This window comes from Rhinolophus ferrumequinum, chromosome 4 (genome assembly GCF_004115265.2).
Source record: "Rhinolophus ferrumequinum isolate MPI-CBG mRhiFer1 chromosome 4, mRhiFer1_v1.p, whole genome shotgun sequence".
NCBI classification, from domain to species: Eukaryota; Metazoa; Chordata; class Mammalia; order Chiroptera; family Rhinolophidae; genus Rhinolophus; species Rhinolophus ferrumequinum.
The window spans coordinates 104,447,985-104,466,946 of record NC_046287.1 but is presented as its reverse complement, the minus strand read 5'-3'; the positions used below and the strand labels follow the sequence as shown (position 1 = coordinate 104,466,946).

General features: G+C 38.2%; 1 protein-coding gene across 1 annotated transcript in view; it reads right to left on the bottom strand.

Annotated features, from left to right (window-relative positions):
* IFT88 (intraflagellar transport 88) overlaps positions 1-17,158 on the bottom strand; it is a 97,926-nt gene extending 80,768 nt beyond the window's left edge. The window contains 6 exon segments of the mRNA XM_033104738.1: positions 680-743; positions 1,367-1,420; positions 2,603-2,659; positions 9,009-9,071; positions 13,038-13,133; positions 17,034-17,158. Coding sequence (XP_032960629.1) covers positions 680-743; positions 1,367-1,420; positions 2,603-2,659; positions 9,009-9,071; positions 13,038-13,127 — 328 coding nt within the window. The 5' untranslated portion in view covers positions 13,128-13,133; positions 17,034-17,158.
* Between the last annotated feature and the right edge of the window lie 1,804 nt (positions 17,159-18,962).

Genomic DNA, 18,962 nt, shown 5'->3' with positions numbered 1-18,962 from the left:
TGAGACACAATGCAAGAGGTCAGATTAGTTTGGACCAGCGTAAGTGAAGAAAATGGGAAACCTTGCATGTTATTTAGTTATTTCTTAAATCGCTTAGATTACCTATTTATTAAGTAGGCAGGACATTTATTATAGCTACATGAACATTTTCTATATTGAGAAACTGGTGGAATTTTTTATATAAAACTATGTAAATAAAATTTGTGTATTAACATATAAAAACAAAAACAAGATACTCTCTCAGTAATCGATGCCTATTATGAACTCTAATCAATCATGTAATAACCTGGTATTGGCTTCTTAATTGTCCATATTGGTAAAATATACATTAATTTTTGTCAAATAATTTTATTTTTAAATTATTTGTTATTATATATTTAAATACTATTTTACCTTTAGTTTTTTAAATTGAGCTCTAACTTATATAAAATAAGATGCACAAATTTTTAATGTACAAGTCAGTATATCCTGACAAATTACATGCCAGTGTAACTACCACCCCAATTGAGATGCAGAATATTTTCATTACCCCTTTTCTTTCTTAATGGTACCTAAAATAATGGCACACTTTATAATCAATGGCATGTTAGATTTTATTTTAAATGATAATATTTGCAAACACAAAAACAGTAAGAAATATTAACAGATCTGAAAACAATAATAGAGATATATGACAAACCTCTGAAAGCTGCTTTGGTGAATCCAGCTGCTCTCACTGCTGTCATGGGTCTAGTAACTCCATCCTTAAAAGAATAAGGATCACTTATAAGTATTCTTAAATCTGATCTAGCTCTTACTTACAGTTCCGCACGCACATGACATATCTCACTGTAGCCCACTTTTAATACTGATTTTTAATCACTATCTGCTTATTCTGTATTTGTGCTTCCTCTGTGTCAAGTCCTGTCTCTACTTCCCCTTTTCCCCTGTACAATTTCAATTCCTTGATATAACTCGGCTTATTCTCAGTTTGTAAAGAAAACAAGTCACGGATTTTTACACAGTGCCTTATACAGCTTATATAGCTGGCTGGCTGGCTACTCCCCTACTTCTGCCTGGTCTCTTCTGTACCCATGAGAGAAACCACAGAAACTGCTGTAAACGACAGCACGGGAAGAATGAGTCCCAGAGGGCACTGAGCAAGCAGTCAGTCCTTGTGTCCACTGCCCAGCGGGCTTTCATCTGAGACCTCAGTGAGTAAATCCAAAGGCTTCAAACAGGCCCACCTTCAGCCACAATGTAAGAATCAGGTCTCCATATCAGTAACATCTTTAACATTTTAGTATAATAAATACAAGAAAACTCAGGTGATAACATTCTAAGTCACAAGAGAGGCCCCAAATGAACAGCCACATGACAGAGATACCTGGATGGCTCCTGTCATTGGTCTTCCCATCGATGATGCCAGGGATGTCTTGGACTAGTAAAGAGAAAACTAAGTTTCAATAACTCCCCCAAAAATCTACATTTAATTTTTATAAACCAAGCTGTAGAAGTTTTTTTCATAACTTTTTTTTCATTTGTTTTCCATTTATCACCTGAGGATATAGGATTAAACAATAAAACTCTAAAGCAGGTGTCAACAAACTATATAGGTTGGTGCAAAAGTAATTGTGGTTTTTGCGATTGTTTTTAACCTTTTAAACTGCAATTACTTTTGCACCAACCTAATTGAAATCTCAGCCTTTGTAAATAAAGTTTTATTGGAACACAGGCATGCCACTTTCTATGATGCTCCTGTGCTACAAACGCAGAGCTGGGTGCCTGCAACAGAGTGTCTGACCCGGGAATCCTAAACTGTCTGGCCCTTCACAGAAAATGTTTGCTGTCTCCTGCTCTGAAACATCACCAAAAACCACATTTATGAGTAATACATGTATAGGCTGATTAATAAAAGCATGTTTCATATGACACACAGTTATATTACGTATAAGGTTACTTTCTTCATTCACATAAAGGGACAGCTCGAAGGCAAGTGCCATGGACTTCTAGGTTCTGAAACCGTCCTTCTGACCCCTAACAAGTATGTTAGAAGGACAAGGAAACACCACCTCATTCTCGCATTTTTCTCCCACTCCTCTATTATTTCACGTAAGCTAAAACATCCAAATTTGGACAAGATTTTCCTGTATGGATTTTTATATGGCACTTTTCCTCCAAAGATCTCAAATCAAAGCAAGATCTAAATATATGCCTTTGAAATTTTTCTTACATTTTACTTTTCCATGTATTAATTAGTACATTTTTTAAAATTATAAACATCATTACATTTATATAACATCTAATTTCACATAAAATGTATGAATGGAATACACATGAGACTTGGTGATGTTATATAGAAAAGGAAATGAAGTCAATCAACAAACACAAGGTTTATGAATAGAAAAAAGTAAGAAAATGTTTTCTGATATATTCACAATCAAAATGACTAGACTATTCAAAGCTATTAATCAAATGAGACTTAATAATGTTCATAACTATCCATAATGGAAAGTATATCTGGCTCATGGATGGAAAGCTAGCCAAAATTATTTAGAACTGCCTACAGTGAACTTATGTATGAGAAATAGCATCTTAATAGTTTCAGCTTAAGAAAACCTACCCCATATCCAGTAGCTACAGGTCTAGTAACTGCTGTGCTTGGTATTTTAGCAGTTATCTTGGAGAGGAAAAAAAAACATAGTTAATAGAATTCAGATTAAGATATGTAATAGAAAACTGGAAAAGAAGTGGAAAATATAGACTCATCAATAGAGAAATGTTTATAAAGTACTTAGAATAACTTCTTTTAAATTGTCCTAAATATTGAGGAGCTTGGGTATTTTAAGTATCGAAAAGGAGACCTATTCTGGAATTCACTTTAAAGGAAAAAAGGGACTTTAGATCTGAGGTACAAACAGGAAAGGTCAGTTTGCACGGCTGCTTCTATCGTTCATCACACTTATTACTGCCAGCCACTAGGTCTAACAATAGATACAGGATCTGAAGTCAGAGAATCTGGGTTTGAATCTCAGCTCTCCCTCCGCTAGCTGAGTTTATTTAATCTCTCTGAACCTAAAGTTTCTCACCTTTGAAATAATGATGCAAGGGATGCCGAATACAAAATTGTAGCTGGACTCAAACAAGACCATGCAGGTAAAACCGACTTAAGTATGTCAGTCAGTCAGCATATTCGTTTGAAATGTTTGGTGAAAACATCATTAGAGACTTCTACTTCTGGCTATGATGGGTTACTGTTTTAAACAACTTTGCCACTAAGAACTAAAAAGCTGGGGACAAAAATATGTTTGAAAAAATCAGTTTGAATACACTAAAGAACAAAGGCTGAAGAATTACAGGTTCTCCAGATAAGGAAAAGGGGAGGCTAGAGAGGTGAGCCTGCAAGCGGCCTGCTTCTCTCCCAGAAGCATCTGTTCATTGCAAAGGCATGGCCGAGAAGCTGAACACGGCATCTGTTCATTGCAAAGGCATGGCCAAGAAGCTGAACACGGCCTTTTGCAGACTCACAGATCTGAGGAGATCCACATTGGAGCTGGGGGCCTGTGGCTACCCTGATAATTTCAAATGTCTGTTGAGCATTTGAAATGTGGCTGATGCAACAAAGACCTGAATTTTAAATATTATTTAATTTTAAATAATTTTAAATAAATAAATGTAAATAGATACATGTGACATACAGAAGGCAAGACTATCTAACCAAAAGCCAAGAGAATGAAAAGAAATCCAGAAGGGATAAATAAAATGAAAATGTCAGACACAGACTTTCACATAACTGTGTTTAGTATGTTCAATTAATTAAAAGACAAGATATGACCATTTCAGCAGAGAAGAGGAAACTATTTAAAAAAAAAAGAATAAATGGAAATTCTGCAACTGAAAATAATGTAAAATTCTAGCATTGTCCAGGAAGTAGAAAATTCTAATACATTCTAGATTTTAATAAGCTAAAGATGAGTATTGTAATCTTTAGGAAAACATGCAAAGAAACTCCCAAGATAACAGAGAGGAGAAATGGAATAATATAAAATAATCAAACAAAAGAATTCAAAAAAGAAAATGAAACATAAAAGAGGCTGGAAAAACAAAAAGCAAATAGACAATAAATTTAAACCAAATCAGTAATTTCATTACATGTAAATAAACCAAATACTTCACTAAAAGAATAGGATAATCAGACTGTATTGAAAAAGTAAAACTCAATTGCTAATGTTGCTAATAAGAAATACATCTTAAATAGATGGATATGGAAAAGTTGGAAGTAAAAAGATGGCAAAAACATATCATGCAAACACTAGCCAAAATAGAGCTGGTATAGCCATATCAATACACTAGTATCTGACAAAAGAGACAAATAGCATTATTAGAGATATAGTAGAAGGACATTTCATAACAACCAAAAGCTCAATTTACCATGAAAATATAACATTTCTAAGTATTTTTGCTCAAAATATATAAAACAAAATACTAAAAAACAAAGAAAGAAATCCACAATCACAGTGTAAAATTGACTATATCTTTCTCATTAATAGTAGAAATAGTAGCCTCCCCCCACCAAATCATTACAAATACAGAACATTTAAAAAAAAATTAACAAACTTGACCTAATTGACAGATAACAGGTCTTAGAAAAACCTGAAAAAGGACACTTTTTCCATGAATACAAACTGAAGGAAAGAAACCATTATTCTTTTTAACTACTTACAATGACTAAATCTGTTTTGTATTGTTTTTTTTTAGCATTGGACAGATCTCTTAGACAAATTGGATTCTACACCATCTCTTCCCTTATTCACCTTACACCCTCACCTATCATACCTTTCCTCCCATATCTCACGGTCAGTCTTAACTGTACATACCCTTTCACATTCAACTGTAAATTTGTGTCCTAAGCAGCCTCTTCTGGTTGTCCCAGCTAGTGATAAATACCCTTTCTTTATGGTCCCCTAACTACTCTTTCCCCACTTATTACATTATGCTTTGTAATATCTGAGCCCATTGTATTTCCCCTCTGAAGATGGTCCTCAGGAGCTAGCATGTTATCTCTCTTAAGTGAGTCCAGTACCTTTCGTATGAAAGTGACACGATTTTCCCATTTAATGTAATAAGCAGGCCATGATGACAGTACTATTCAGCAGGGGTCAGGAGACCGAAGCTCTCCCCAGTTACAGACAGCTGTGAGACCTCTGGCTCTCAGGGCTTCAGTCTCCTCAGCTATAAAATGAGGGTCTCTGAGGTCAAGGTCACGTCCGAAGATTGCTGAAAGGCCAGCCTGGTGAAATTGTCACCTGACATCTGATGCCTGAAACCACTAACCTGAAGACACTGTTCGCTTACGTATGCTAAGTCATGCAATATGATCTATGAAGCACCTCCATATGCAAAGGAAAGACCAATGACTACGGCAGTCTGCCTCTGCAAAAATCTGAGTCTAGTGCTTAGACTAGAGGAAGAACTCACCCTGTGGTCTCTCTGCGTAATGAAGGTAACTCAGAATTAAAGTACAGGTTGTGGAATGTGTAGTCAAGCACTAGCTTTACCCAGAGGCCTGGCTCTGCCCTGTCACTGGGAGGTGATCTCTGGGTCTCCGAAAGTCCTGGGGCTTCGCCCACCAGCCAGTCTGCATGTGATTTGCAATAGCAGCTCTGGGACACACTATCCCAGCTCCAGCTTCCAGAGGCATTCGCCTTAACCGCCAGGAGGGCTGGAAGCTAACAGTCAGCCACGCAGATGCAGACAGTGTGCCATGGGGCCCCACTCAGATCTCCGGATACCAGGGTCGTGGGTGGGCTTCCCTGGTTGGCAATCCATAAATCCTGTCACCACATGCAGTGGCTGGGAGCAGCTAATGCCACCCCGCGTCCACAGGGAAAGGCCATCAGAAGTTCCAGGTTTGAACCCCAAACTCTGCCCTGTGTCTCTCCCCTTGGTGGAGTTTAACCTGCAAACTTCCCCTGTCTAAACCATAAGTGTAATTTTATAGCTTTCAGTGAGTTCTGTTAGCCCTTTCAGAGAATCACGGAAGCAAGGGTGATATGGGGAAGCCCGGCACCTGCCACTGGTGGCAGAAGTGAGAACTGTCGTGGAGGAATTGTCCTCCAGCTGCAGGCACCACACTAAATTCACTTACACAAAGGATATAGGCAAGCGACTCCAAGATCCTCCGTGTCTTACGCGCTTTAACACTGCTCGTTTAGATTTGCTAATACGTGTGACAGAGAGGAAAGGGAGAAGGTGACAAAGTGAGGGACATGGAAGCAGGAGGACACTTCCTGGGAAACACAGGAGTTGCTGTATATCAGTTTCTTAACTTTGGCACCATCGACCTTTTGCCAGATAATTCTTTATGGAGGGTAGGGCTGCCCTGTGCCTGTTTGGTGTTTAGCAGATTCTCTGCCTGCAACCCCGAGATGCCAGTGGCACCTACCCAAGTTGTGACAACTAGAATACCTCCAGGCCAAATGTCCCCGGGGGCAGGTGTAGGGGACTGAGAACCATTGCTGCATAGTAGAGGGCACATGGGAAGAAGCGGTTTAAAAGGAATGTTAGGAACAGAACTGTCTGTACTCTACTGCTGCATTTAGTGCCAATCTTGTTTATTTTCAGCCATGAAAGAATCTTGGCAGAGTCCATGCGCTGTGCAAGTCAGATGTGTGTACAAAAATTCTAATAATACTGAAAAATCACTCCCGCAATTTATGTACTGGTGGAAGATTAATTAATGGAGGGTCATTTATCCAAGGGAGGAGTAATTTGTAAATAAAGCCCCAACGTTTTAAAGTATTTATGTAACTTTAAAAATTAGAAAGGCAGGCGGCAGGATGGCTCAGTTGGTTAGAGCACGAGCTCTCAACAACAAGGCTGCCGGTTCAATTCCCCCATGGGATGGTTGGTAGGCTGCGCCCCCTGCAACTAAGATTGAAAACTGGCGACTGGACTTGGAGCTGTGCTGCGCCCTCCACAACTAGATTGAAGGACAACTACTTCGACCTGATGGGCCCTGGAGAAGTACACTATTCCCCAATATTCCCTAATACAAAAATAAAATAAAAAATTAGTACAGTGGTACCTCAGTTTTCAAACGTCTCCTTTGACGAACATTTTGGAAGGCAGCTATGCTCACCACTATACCACCAACGCTACACTCCTTTGACAAACATTTTGGTTTACGAATGCTGTAAATCTTATGGATTTATGGTATCATTAGATAGTAAAATTCATGCTAAATTTGAAGTTTTAGGGGTTGATTTTAAAGGTCTGGAATGGATTAATCCATTTTGCATACTTTTTATGGGGAAACAGTGCCTCGGTTTTTTAACGTTTCAGATCTCAAACGGTCTTCGGGAACGGATTACTTTTGAAAATCAAGGTACCACTGTAAATGAAAAGATATCCATGTTCAGGGATTGAAAAACTGAATATGACAAGATGTCTATACAACCCAAAGCAATCTATAGATTCAATGCAATCCCTATTAAAATCCCAATGATAGTTTTTGAAGAATTAGAAAAATTCATCCTAAAATTCATTTGGAATTTCAAGGGACCCTGAAAAGCAAAACAATTTTTAAAAAGAAGAGCAAAGTTGGGGAACTTGCACTTTCTGATTTCAAAGCAGGTTACAAAGCTATGGTAATGAAAACTTGTTACTGGCACAAAGACAGAAAAATAGGCCAATGGAACAGAATAAAGAGCCCAGAAATAAACCCTGATATATATGGACAAATGATCTTCAACAAGAGTGCCAATGGGGAAAGGACAATGTTTTGAACAAATGATGTTGGGAAAACTGGATATCCAGATGCAAAAGAATGAAGTTAGACCCTTATCTTACACCATACACAAAAGTTAACTCAAAATGGATTAAAGATCTAAAACTATAAAACTCTTACTAGAAGAAAACACAAGGGAAAAGTTTCATGATATCGGACTTAGCAATGATTTCTTGCATATGACACCAAAAGCTCAGGCAACAGAAAGTAGACAAATGGGATTACATCAAACTTTAAAACTTTTGTGCATCACGAGACACAATCAACAGAGTAAAAAGGCAACCTCCAGAATGGGAAAATACATTTACAAATCATATATCTGATAAGAGGTTAATATCCAGAATATATAAAAAACTCCTAGAATTCAACAATAAAAAATCAAGTAAAACAGTTAAAAAAATGCGCAAAGAACTTGAATAGATATTTCTTCAAAGATAATATACAAACAGCCACCAAGCACATGAAAATATATCACTAATCATCAGAGAAATGCAAATCAAAACCACAATGAGAATCACCTCATATCCATTAAAATTGTTACTTTCAAAAAAAATAGAAAATAATAAGTGTTAGCGAGGATGTGGAGAAATTTGGAACTTCTGTGCACTGCTAGTGGGAGTGTCTCGTGGAGCAGCCACTATGGAAAACAGTATGGAGGTTCCTCAAAAATTTAAAAATAGAATCACCATAGGATGCAGCAATCCCACTTCTGGGCAGGTAAGTGTCCAAAGGATTGAAAACAGGGTCTCGAGATATTTACACCTGTATGTTCATAGCAGCATGGTTCACATAGCAGCATAGCCAAGAGGTGGCAGCAACCCAAGTATCCACAGAACAAACTGTGGTCTATCCAGACAATGGAATATTACTTAGCCTTAAAAAGGAAGGAAATCCTGTCACATGCTACATCATATGTAAACCTTGAGGACATTGTGCTCCGTGAGATAAGCCAGTCACAGGAGGGCAAACACTATGTGATTTCACTCATATGAGGCATAGAAAGTTGTCAAATTCATAGAGACAGAAAGTAGAAAGGGGTCTCCAGGGGCTGGGGGAGAGACTGGGGAGTTGCTGAATGGCTACAGTTTCAGTTTGGGAAGATGAAGAAGTTCTGGAGATCGGTTTCACAACAATGACAAGGATTATATTTAACATTAACTGATCTGTACAGTTAAAAATGGTTAAGATGGTAAATTTTATTTTAAGTATTTTTTACCACAATTAAGAAAAATTCACTTACTGGAGGTCTTCTGCCATGACTAGTTCTCACAGCTTGCTGAAAAGCTGTGTCATTCTCCAATTCCTAAAATGAAAAGACAAATTTAACATTCAACTTGAAGTGAGAATTAAAAAGAAAATGTTGAACCTCTTCTGTTTGCTATTCATGATCCTCTATAATTCATCTTACCCCATCTGCTGACATCTGGTAGGGGCTCAAGGGCCCCTGTCCTCAAATCTCCGCCCTTCACTGCCCAAAACATCAAGGCTCCTTCTTTCCCCAGGAAGAGGAGCACGATAATGTTGTTCAATCCTAAGGACATTTTACTGGCCACTGTTTGAATGGGCGACATCATTGCGCCTGGTTAAAAGAACAGGAACACCAGGGTGCAGCCTTTCCTCCAAGGAGCTAGACAGGAAAAACAGAATCACGTCGTTTTCTCCCTCCTCACACACCTCATCTTCATCCACAGGGTGTGACCATCACTACCAGCCCTGCCTGAGAAAGCCTTGGGATACAAAAGCCATATTCTCTACAAGCAATGGGGCAAACACTTCCTCTTGTTCCATTTCCGTTTGTTTAAGTGAAGATAACTTTTCATCTCCCTGGAGAGGTGATGTCTGAGATTCACACTAGAGTGAACGGGGGCAAACAGAGGGCTCCAAGGCGTCCAGGCTGCAAAGCCACTGGGAATCAAGCCTCAGTTGAAATACACGTAAAATGTTATTATGCTCCGCTGATTCCTGTACTCATATTCACCCACAGGAAATTTGAGAAAAGGAACGTAAGTCAAGGACAAGATAAAAGTGTTCCTGGGTTTCCTGGACAAAATGCCATTTTCAGGCTCTCAAAAGCACCCTGTCTTACCAACTGCCAATTTCTAACCAGCCTGTACTTCCTACTCCTTCACCAACACACACTCTGGCTCTAACCCTCATACACATCTTGTGCACAATTCCCACACTAGCCTCTGATTTATTTCAATATATAGTCCCCCCTTTTCCGAGGTTTTGCTTTCCTCGGTTTCAGTTACGGGAGGTCAACTGTAGTCGGAAAATATGAATCTCCCCTTCGTCCCACATCTTCACGCTATATATGCTCCCTGACGCTAGTCGCTCAGGAGCTGTCTCGGTTATCAGACAGGTTATCAGACTGACTGTTGGGGTATCTAAGTACATGTGTTCAGGTAACACTTATTTTACTTAATAATGTCTCACTCACCTCCCTTCCTCTCATCTCATAGACAATTATCCTCTCACATCATCACAAGAAGGGTGAGCATAGGACAATAAGAGATTTTGAGAGGCCACATTCACATAACTTTTCCTAGAGTATAATGTTAAAATTGTTCTATTTTATTATTAATTGTTAATCTCTTACTGTGCCTAATGTAAAACTTTATCATAGGTGTATATGTATAGGAAAAAACGTATTTATAGGGTTCAGTACTATCCCAGTTTCATGCATCCACTGGGGGTCTGGGAAAATATCCTCCATGGATGGGGGGACTACTGTACTTCCCACAAAAATATACTTGATTATTAAAAAATAAATATAAATAATACATAAAAAGAGTCAATATCAATTAACTTTTTAAAACTCTGCAGACAATTAAAGTAAAATGTTTATATAACCAGGAGATAATACAGCACACTTTAAACATTTTATTATGTGCAAGCATTCTTTTTTAATTTTTACTTTAAATAATCTTTATAACCTTCTATATCAACTACATAAAATTAAATAAATATATAATTCTCGGTAGAAGAATTGCCATAGAAACCAGGCAACTTTCTCATGAAGTATTAAACAAAAGGCAACCTTCAGCATACATAATTAATTATACTACTTCAGCAGATTTTTTAGGACAAGGAAGTCTTCTAATATTCCTAAACTATTAGTAAAATTTGATTAATCAGCTCAACAAATTCTAACTGACAAACTAAAAATTGTCAACAAATTCTCTAATTACAAATATCAACTAACTCAACTTTTGTAATTTTTTCTTTGTTCATTATTTGATTAACCATTTCTATAATCTAGGAACCATCTTAGCAACTGTTTCAAGTAATTCAGTTATATATTAAACTTGTTATTATTCCAATTAATTAAGATACAAGGAAACCATGGGTAAACCAAATGTCATTTTTATTTTACCGTATGATTTATTTTTGTGTCTGATAGTCTAAATATTCACTTGAAATGAAATAAGCCAGACTGTGATGACCTAATGAGTTAGGAAGTTTTCTCCGGTGCTTTAAAAACAATCATATTCATGATTTAATTCCATCTCTGAGACTCTATCCAAGAAAATGTTTGATCAAAATACACAAAGTTATTTATGCATAAAACTGTTCACTGCATTGTTGTCATTTACAACAACAGAAAACTCAAAATAAATATCCTATGATCAGAAAATAGTTGCAATCAACTGTATATATTATGTAGCCATGAAAATCATATTTATTTCAATTTTTAGTGTGAACCTTTGCTTATAAGGTAGCTGAATGTAAAAAAGCAAATAGAAAAATAAATGCTAGTTCAATTCAAATCTCTTAAAACTATTAGTATGCATGAAGAAAAGACAAAGCAATAAAACATTGATAGTAGTTAGTTCTGAGTGATTGAATTATGGGTAATTTTGTTTTCCAACAATGAGCATGTATATTTTTTATACATTTAACTTTTATAACTGGGAGAAATGGGGATGTATGAATGGTTTTCATAATTTATACTAACTTAGGAAAATGCCTAGGCTTTCATACAAATTTTTTTTCCTTCCCCTTTCTTCTGCTCATACAAATTTTTAGAAGAGTTTATACAATCCTACCTATGTGAGTGTGAGTGTGAGTGTGAGTGTGTGTGTGTGTGTGTGTGTGTGTGTGTGTGTGTATGCAGGTAGAGAAACACCTGCGTAATAAAATACAAGAGAATACAACTATATATCTAATGCAGGTAATCTCTAGGTGAAAGGATTTAGGTCATTTTATTTTTTTCTCCAATCTTCTGTATTTTTCAAATTTTCGACAATGATCAGTATCTCCTAGATTTTTATTTCATATAGAGTAAGTGAATGGTTTCCATGTACTTTCCCCGTTTTCTTTCTCGGTCTTAAATTTACAGACCACTATTTTTCTCCAGAGGAAAAATAATTTTAAAATGACTAAAAGCTATATGAAAAACTCTAGAATAGAATGAGATTTCCTAAATTAAATGTTAATATTTGATGTTTATATCCTAGCAAGTAAATTAACTCCCACATCCCTCATTCTCTTTTTTTCATACACTAATTCAAGATGAGTTTATAAAGAGGATTTTTTGTTTTTGCTTATGTACAATTTGGAAACTATAACTCTCACAACAATGTAAAAAGATTTAACATATTCAAATATTTGTCTTAGTAACAATTTTATCTTTTAAATTACTATACCAGTAAATATTAAGCAAATATAGATTTGTTAACATAAATGGATATTAATAAAAGAGAAAAAGCAGGTTACAAACCAGAACATGATACAGTACGACACCATTTTATCCCAAACTATATAGAGATATATATGTATTTGCATAGGGAAATGTTTGGCTAGATAAGCACTGTAAGTTAGCTAATGGTTATCTCTTGGTGTTAACAGTTTCTATGATATTAATTTTTCTTTATATCTATTTCTATCTCCTAATTTTCCTATAATATACTTGTGTAATTTAATTAAAAGAAATAAAATAACCCTACATGACATTTCAAATTTAGAGCCTTAAAAAAACCAACTGATTTTAGGTACTCTGAGTGACCGACATTTTCTAACTTACACGCTCAGATGCCAGTGCTGAAGAATACAAGTGGTGACTGATCCAGTTTTGTCCCCATAACCTTCCTCATAATTTTTTCCTTCTGCTGCTATTATTATAATTGGTGTAAGTTAACAGAGTCTTCAATAATAGCACTTTTCTAGGCTTTTAATCAGCTTACTTAAAGCATAATAAAGCATAACCCTCAAATCCAAGCTTTTCATGAACCAGCTGCAATGTAAAAAGCAACCAGATTTCATTTACCTCGGTGTCATAGGTCGGGTTGTAGTCATTATAACCAGAATAGAGATCGTCTTCATCTGTCTCTGGGGCCAGGTGTACATTTTCCATCATCCGTACCTGTGAAAAATCGGCAGTGTAAATATGTTCTTGGGATGAGAAATAATTCTTAATTGAAATAAAGTATTTAACAACCCCTCTGGTCAAATTTACCTCAACACATTTTTACGGCTTCAATTTTTTTTCACGTCAAATTCTCAAAACTAGGTGTCAAAACGTTCATTTGTTGCCCTCGTTCCACATTTATTCCAAACCTAGTATGAAAGGACAGTGCCAGGCACTAGAGAGGGGTACAGTTTATGGTCCTGGTTTTCAAGGAGCTTAGTGTCAAGTGCAGAAAAAAAGCTATGTAACAGTCAATTACAGTGCAAGGCAGAAACCACTGCACACAGACCAGAATGGCTAAATTAAAAAGTCCCCAAACACAAAACATCAGCAAAGATAGCAAGCAACTGGAATACTCATTTATTGTTGGTGGGAGTGTAAAATGGTACAATTTTGGAAAAAAGTCTGGCAGTTTCATAAAAATAACATATATCTCTTATGACCCCGCAATTTTATTCCAAAGTATTTACCCAAGAGAAATGAAAACATGTGCCTACAAAGAGATTTGTAGAAGAATGTTCATAGGAGCTTTACTCATAATAGCCCCAAATGAGAAACAGACCAGTTGCCCATCAACACAATGGATAAGCAAAATGTGGCATATTTACAAGTGGATACTATTCAGCAATAAAAAGTAATGCATTCAGATGCCACGTAGAGTAATATAGCAGAATCTCACTTATGCTGAGTGAAAGAAGCCTCACGCAAAGCAGTACACTATGTGTTGTTTCACTGATCTGAAGTTCTGGAACATGCATAACTAAGGTAGAAAACACAACAGTGGTTGTTTTTTAGGTAGGGGTGGGATGGAATGGGGCATGATATAATTTTTTGGGATGGTAAATGTTCTACATCTTGACTGGGGTTTGGGTTATACAGGTGTATACATTTGCTTGCGATATCTGCTTTTCATTGTTTGTAAATTCTTTCTTGAAAGAAAAAAACTAACAAAAATGAACCATAATTAATATGCATACTTAAATATTTAAAGGAAAGCAGAATATCTATAATTGAGTTTGAAATGCATAAAAATAATATAGATAAATGAACAGATATGTGAGAAAGCAAGTATAGAAAAATGTTAATGGTAGAATCTATGTAGCAAGCGTGAAGTTCACTGTAAAATTCTTTAAACTCTGCTGTACATTTGAAATTTTTCACAGTAAAATGTTGGGCAAAAATGCAAGACAGAATAAAACAGATGTCGAAGCAAAGTAAAATAGAAGCATGGGAAATATGTAATTATTGTGTGTATACACTGTAAATGTAAAAATTGCTAGAGAATCTGGGGAGACTTTCTAGGAGAAATCATTCAAGTTCAGTCAATATTTTAGGTAATTTGGGGACGGGGAGAGGCTAGCTACCCAGGAAATGTAGCATTGAGCTATGCTGTCCATGTTAAAATACGTATTTTCTTGAAAGATTGTACAATTTTAAGTGCACTAGTAAATTCCTACAAAAATTTTAGCTTAATCTGATTGCTCAGTATAAAGCCATATATATGTGGTTACTCATAACCTTTTAAAAATTATGTTTATGTGAAGTAATAAATTGTTAATTTTTGAGATATAATCCCAATACCATAAAATTTACCCATTTCTGATATACAACCCAGTGATTTTTAGCATATTCACAAGGTTGTGTAATAATCACTACTGTTTCATTTCAGAACTTTTTCATCACCTCATAAAGAAATCTGGGACCCTTTAGCATTCACTCCCCAGTCCGCCCACCGAATCTGCTTCTTTCTCTATGGATTTGCGTGTTCTGGACATTTCACGCAGATGGAATCATACAACACGTTCCCTTTCTCTCACTGAGCATCATTTTTCAAGGTCCATCCATGTTGCAGCCCGTGTCAGAGCTTCATTCCCTTTTATGGGTGAATAACATTGCATCATATGGATAAGCAACATCTTATCTATTCATTAATTAATGGACATTTGGATTGATTGCACTTTGTAGCTATTATGAATAGCTCTGCTATGAACATTCCCGTACAAGTTTTAGCGTGGACATACGTTTTCAATTATACGAGTATATACCTGGGAATGGAACTGCTGGGTCATATGGCAACTCTATGTTTAACTTTTGGAGAAGGTGCTAGACTTTTCCAAAGTGGCTGCACCATATTACATCCCACCAGAATGTATGAAGGCTCCAGTTTCTCCATGTCCTAGCCAACATGTTATTGTCCCTCTTTTTGATTATCCCCATTCCAGTTCCTGTGAAATGGTATTTCATGGTGGTTGATTTGCATCTCCCTGATGACTAGTGATGTAGCACATTTTTTCACGTGTTTATTGACCATTGTAGGTCTCTAAGAAAATGTTTATTCAGATGCTTTGCCCATTTAAAAAAATTAGGTTATCTGTCTTACCTGACTTATAAGAATTCTTTATTTATTCTGGATACTAGATGTTATCAGATATATGATTTGCAAATATTTTTCCCCATTCTTGATAGCATCCTCTGAAGCACAAAAGTTTTTAATTTTGATGATGACAATTTATCCATTTTTCCTTTGGTTTGTTACACTTTGGACATCACATCTAAGAAACTACTGCCTAATCCAAGGTCAAGAAGATTTACACTTCTGTTTTCTTCTAAAACAACTTTAAGAGTTTTATTGTTTTACCTCTTACATTTAGGTCTTTTGAGTTAATTTCTCATTATTTTTTGGAGATGAAAATTCACCACTATGAGTGCAATGTCAATGAAATAGAAACATTCACTCCAAAATACCTCCATAAGGTGTTAAAAGTCACTGACAGAAGATATACAAACTGTTGTAACTTACAAGCTTTAGCTCAGGGAATGCTAAAACAGCAGTTCGCAAACTTGAGCTTGCCTCAGAAACCTAAGGGCTTCTGATACAGATCGCTGCAATGCACATGGCTACTCCCCCAGCACCAGAGCTTCTGGCTCAGAGAGTCGTGGGTGGGAGTCATCCCCACGCCTCCAGCCCCTAGAACGAGTATCTCTAACAATTCCCAAGCACTCATGCTGCTGTCTGGGGACTGACACAAGAACTGCCTGATCACCAGCCCTCTTTAAGTCAGCTTGACTTACAGGGATGCCATAAAAACAAGCAACTTTTACAACTAGAGATCCTTTCCACTGGGTTGCTGCCAGATTGAAAATAGTTTGTATGGGGTGAACATAAGAACTTTAAAGGTGTGGCAAGATAGGTGGGAAAAGGTGAATGCAGTACCCACGCTAATAGCTCGGGTGGCAGAGCAAAGGTAACAACTCAGGTTTGCTGCAGTTTCCAAGCCATGCCAAATGTAGTTTCTGCACATCATGAGCCTGTCATGTTGAAATAATCTGGGGATGATGCCCCCTGAATATCAATGAAATGCCAGTAAAACCTTTCTTGAAACATGAGTTATTTGCTTTTATCATACTCTTCTACTGCCTGTGCTGGACAGCCTCCATCCAAGACGCCTATTGTATGTAGGTCCTCTAATGCTCACAACCAGGATAACCACCGGGTAAAAGAAAAAGTGGAATTTGAGGCCCAGGAGGAATGTCGGCCTGTTTCCGTCCTTGGGAGCGACAGCACACGCTGTCTGCTCTCTGCTGTGTGCTGGCACAGCTCAGGGACTCAACCTGTCAGGAGACAACTCCAAACGCTTTACGTGACACAAACATTAAAGGTCTGCTGTGAAAGGTCTAACTGGGTGCCGACCTTCCTGGTTCCTGAACCGCACGGTCAGCGGAGGCGGGGGGAGGGCCGTGCGCCCGGGCAGGCAGAGGCCCCTCACCGACTTCAAAGCCAGGCCCGAGTCCCCGAGGACAGCGGCGAGCTCGCGCCGGCCCCGAGGCGCCGCCGCCCCCGGGCCCTTCTCCTACCTCGCGGTGAGGGGAGCTGGGCGACCGCGAGTCAAGCCCGGGGCGACCCGGCGTTGTGGAGAATCTAACACCCTGCGAAGGCCGAGAGGCACCAGGCCGTTGCCACACGCGGATCCAAGGAAGCCGCTCCCACAGTGCTCTGCGCCAGGGGCGGGGCCTGGAGGGCGGGGCCAAAAAGGAGGGAGCAGGGCGGGGCTGCGGTGGATGCGGACCGCCGGAGGGTCTTGGCCGGCGTCCTTTATGCGGAGCGGGAAGGAAAGGAAGTCAGGGTCTTATAAATCCTAATAAAATCAGCCAAAAAGCAGATGAACAAAGAATGACACCAGATTACTTTGAACCACCACCCGTAGCCAGTACACTGATCTGTGAGCCTTTCCCCGTTTTCCGTGCAATCACCCACTCCCTTTAAGGTTACTCTCCTGAGAGACCAGTTCCGGAGCCTCAGCTCCTCTTCCCTCTCTTCCCCGCCCGCATTACCCGTTCCCACAGCACCCTGTGCACACCTTTATCAGAGCGCTTCAGGTGTTCTTGTCTGGTAAGTGCCTTAGAGGGCAGGGACTGAAACTTTGTGCCCGAAGCACCTAGAACCAGCTTCATGGTAAAACTTAAGAAATACAATATGGGGGCGGCACGTTGGCTCAGTTGGTTAGAGCCCGGTGCTCTCAATAAGGTTCCCAGTTCCATCCCCACATGGGCCACTGTGAGCTGCGCTCTCCACAACTAGCTTGAAACAACTACTTGGCTTGGAACTGATGGGTCCTGGGAAGAAACACTTAAATAAATAAAAGTTTTAAAAAATGCAATATGGATGAGGAATTAAATTCATAACTGTTTAATAAAGTTTGAATATTTAAAGATAAGTGAACGGGTAGGGGGGTTACGGGGAGTCTAAAGACAGCAGTAATGAATGAGTTTGAGACAATTCTCCATGAATCTCGCTTTTGTTCTGAACTACCGTGTTTCCCCGAAAATAAGACCTAGCTGGACAACCAGCTCAAATGCGTCTTTTGGAGCAAAAATTAATATAAGACCCGGTCTTATTTTAATATGATATAAGACCGGGTCTTATAATATAACACAATATAATATAATACTGGGTATAATATAATATAATATAATACAAGGTCTTATATTAATTTTTGCTCTAAAAGACGCATTGGATTGATGGTCTGGCTAGGTCTTAATTTCAGGGAAACATGAAGTTATGGTGGTTAATTTAATGTGTCAACTGGACTAGCTCATGGTACCTGGTTTTCTGTCAAACACCAGTCTGGATGTTGCTGTAAAGACATTTTTAAAGCTGTGATTAGCAGTTAAAACAGTCAACTCTGAGTAAAGCAGATTACCCTCCATAATGTGGGTGGGCCTCATTCAATCAGTTGAAGGACTTCAGAGCAAAGACTGATGTCCCCCAAGGGGGAGGGCATGCTACTGCTACCTGCAGACTTGAGCTGCAACATCAGCTCTTTCCTGGCCTGCCGTGTCCATTTTGGACTTGCAGCCCCCACAACTGCATGAGCCAATTCCTTAAAATGAATCTCTCTCTCTCTCTCTCTCTCTCTCTCTCTCTCTCTCTCTCTCTCTCTCTATATATATATATATATATATATATATATATATATATATATATACATATATGCATCCTTTAGGTTCTGTATGGAGAACCCTGGCTACTATAACTATTTTTTCAGCGATGTTTGTACAGGAACCAGATCTGGAAGACTGAGATATTGTCTCCTTCCAGTGCGGAAGGCAGGTTTGTGGCTGTCCAGTAGATTAAAGCTAGTCTCTCTCCAGGACAAAGGCTGAGCACTATGGCTTGCCACCCACTATAAAAGATTGAGGTTTTCTAAGTTTATGGTTCCTCAGCTGTGACACAAACCCATTGCATGTGCAGCAGCCCAATGGCACTTGGGAGGCAAGAACTGA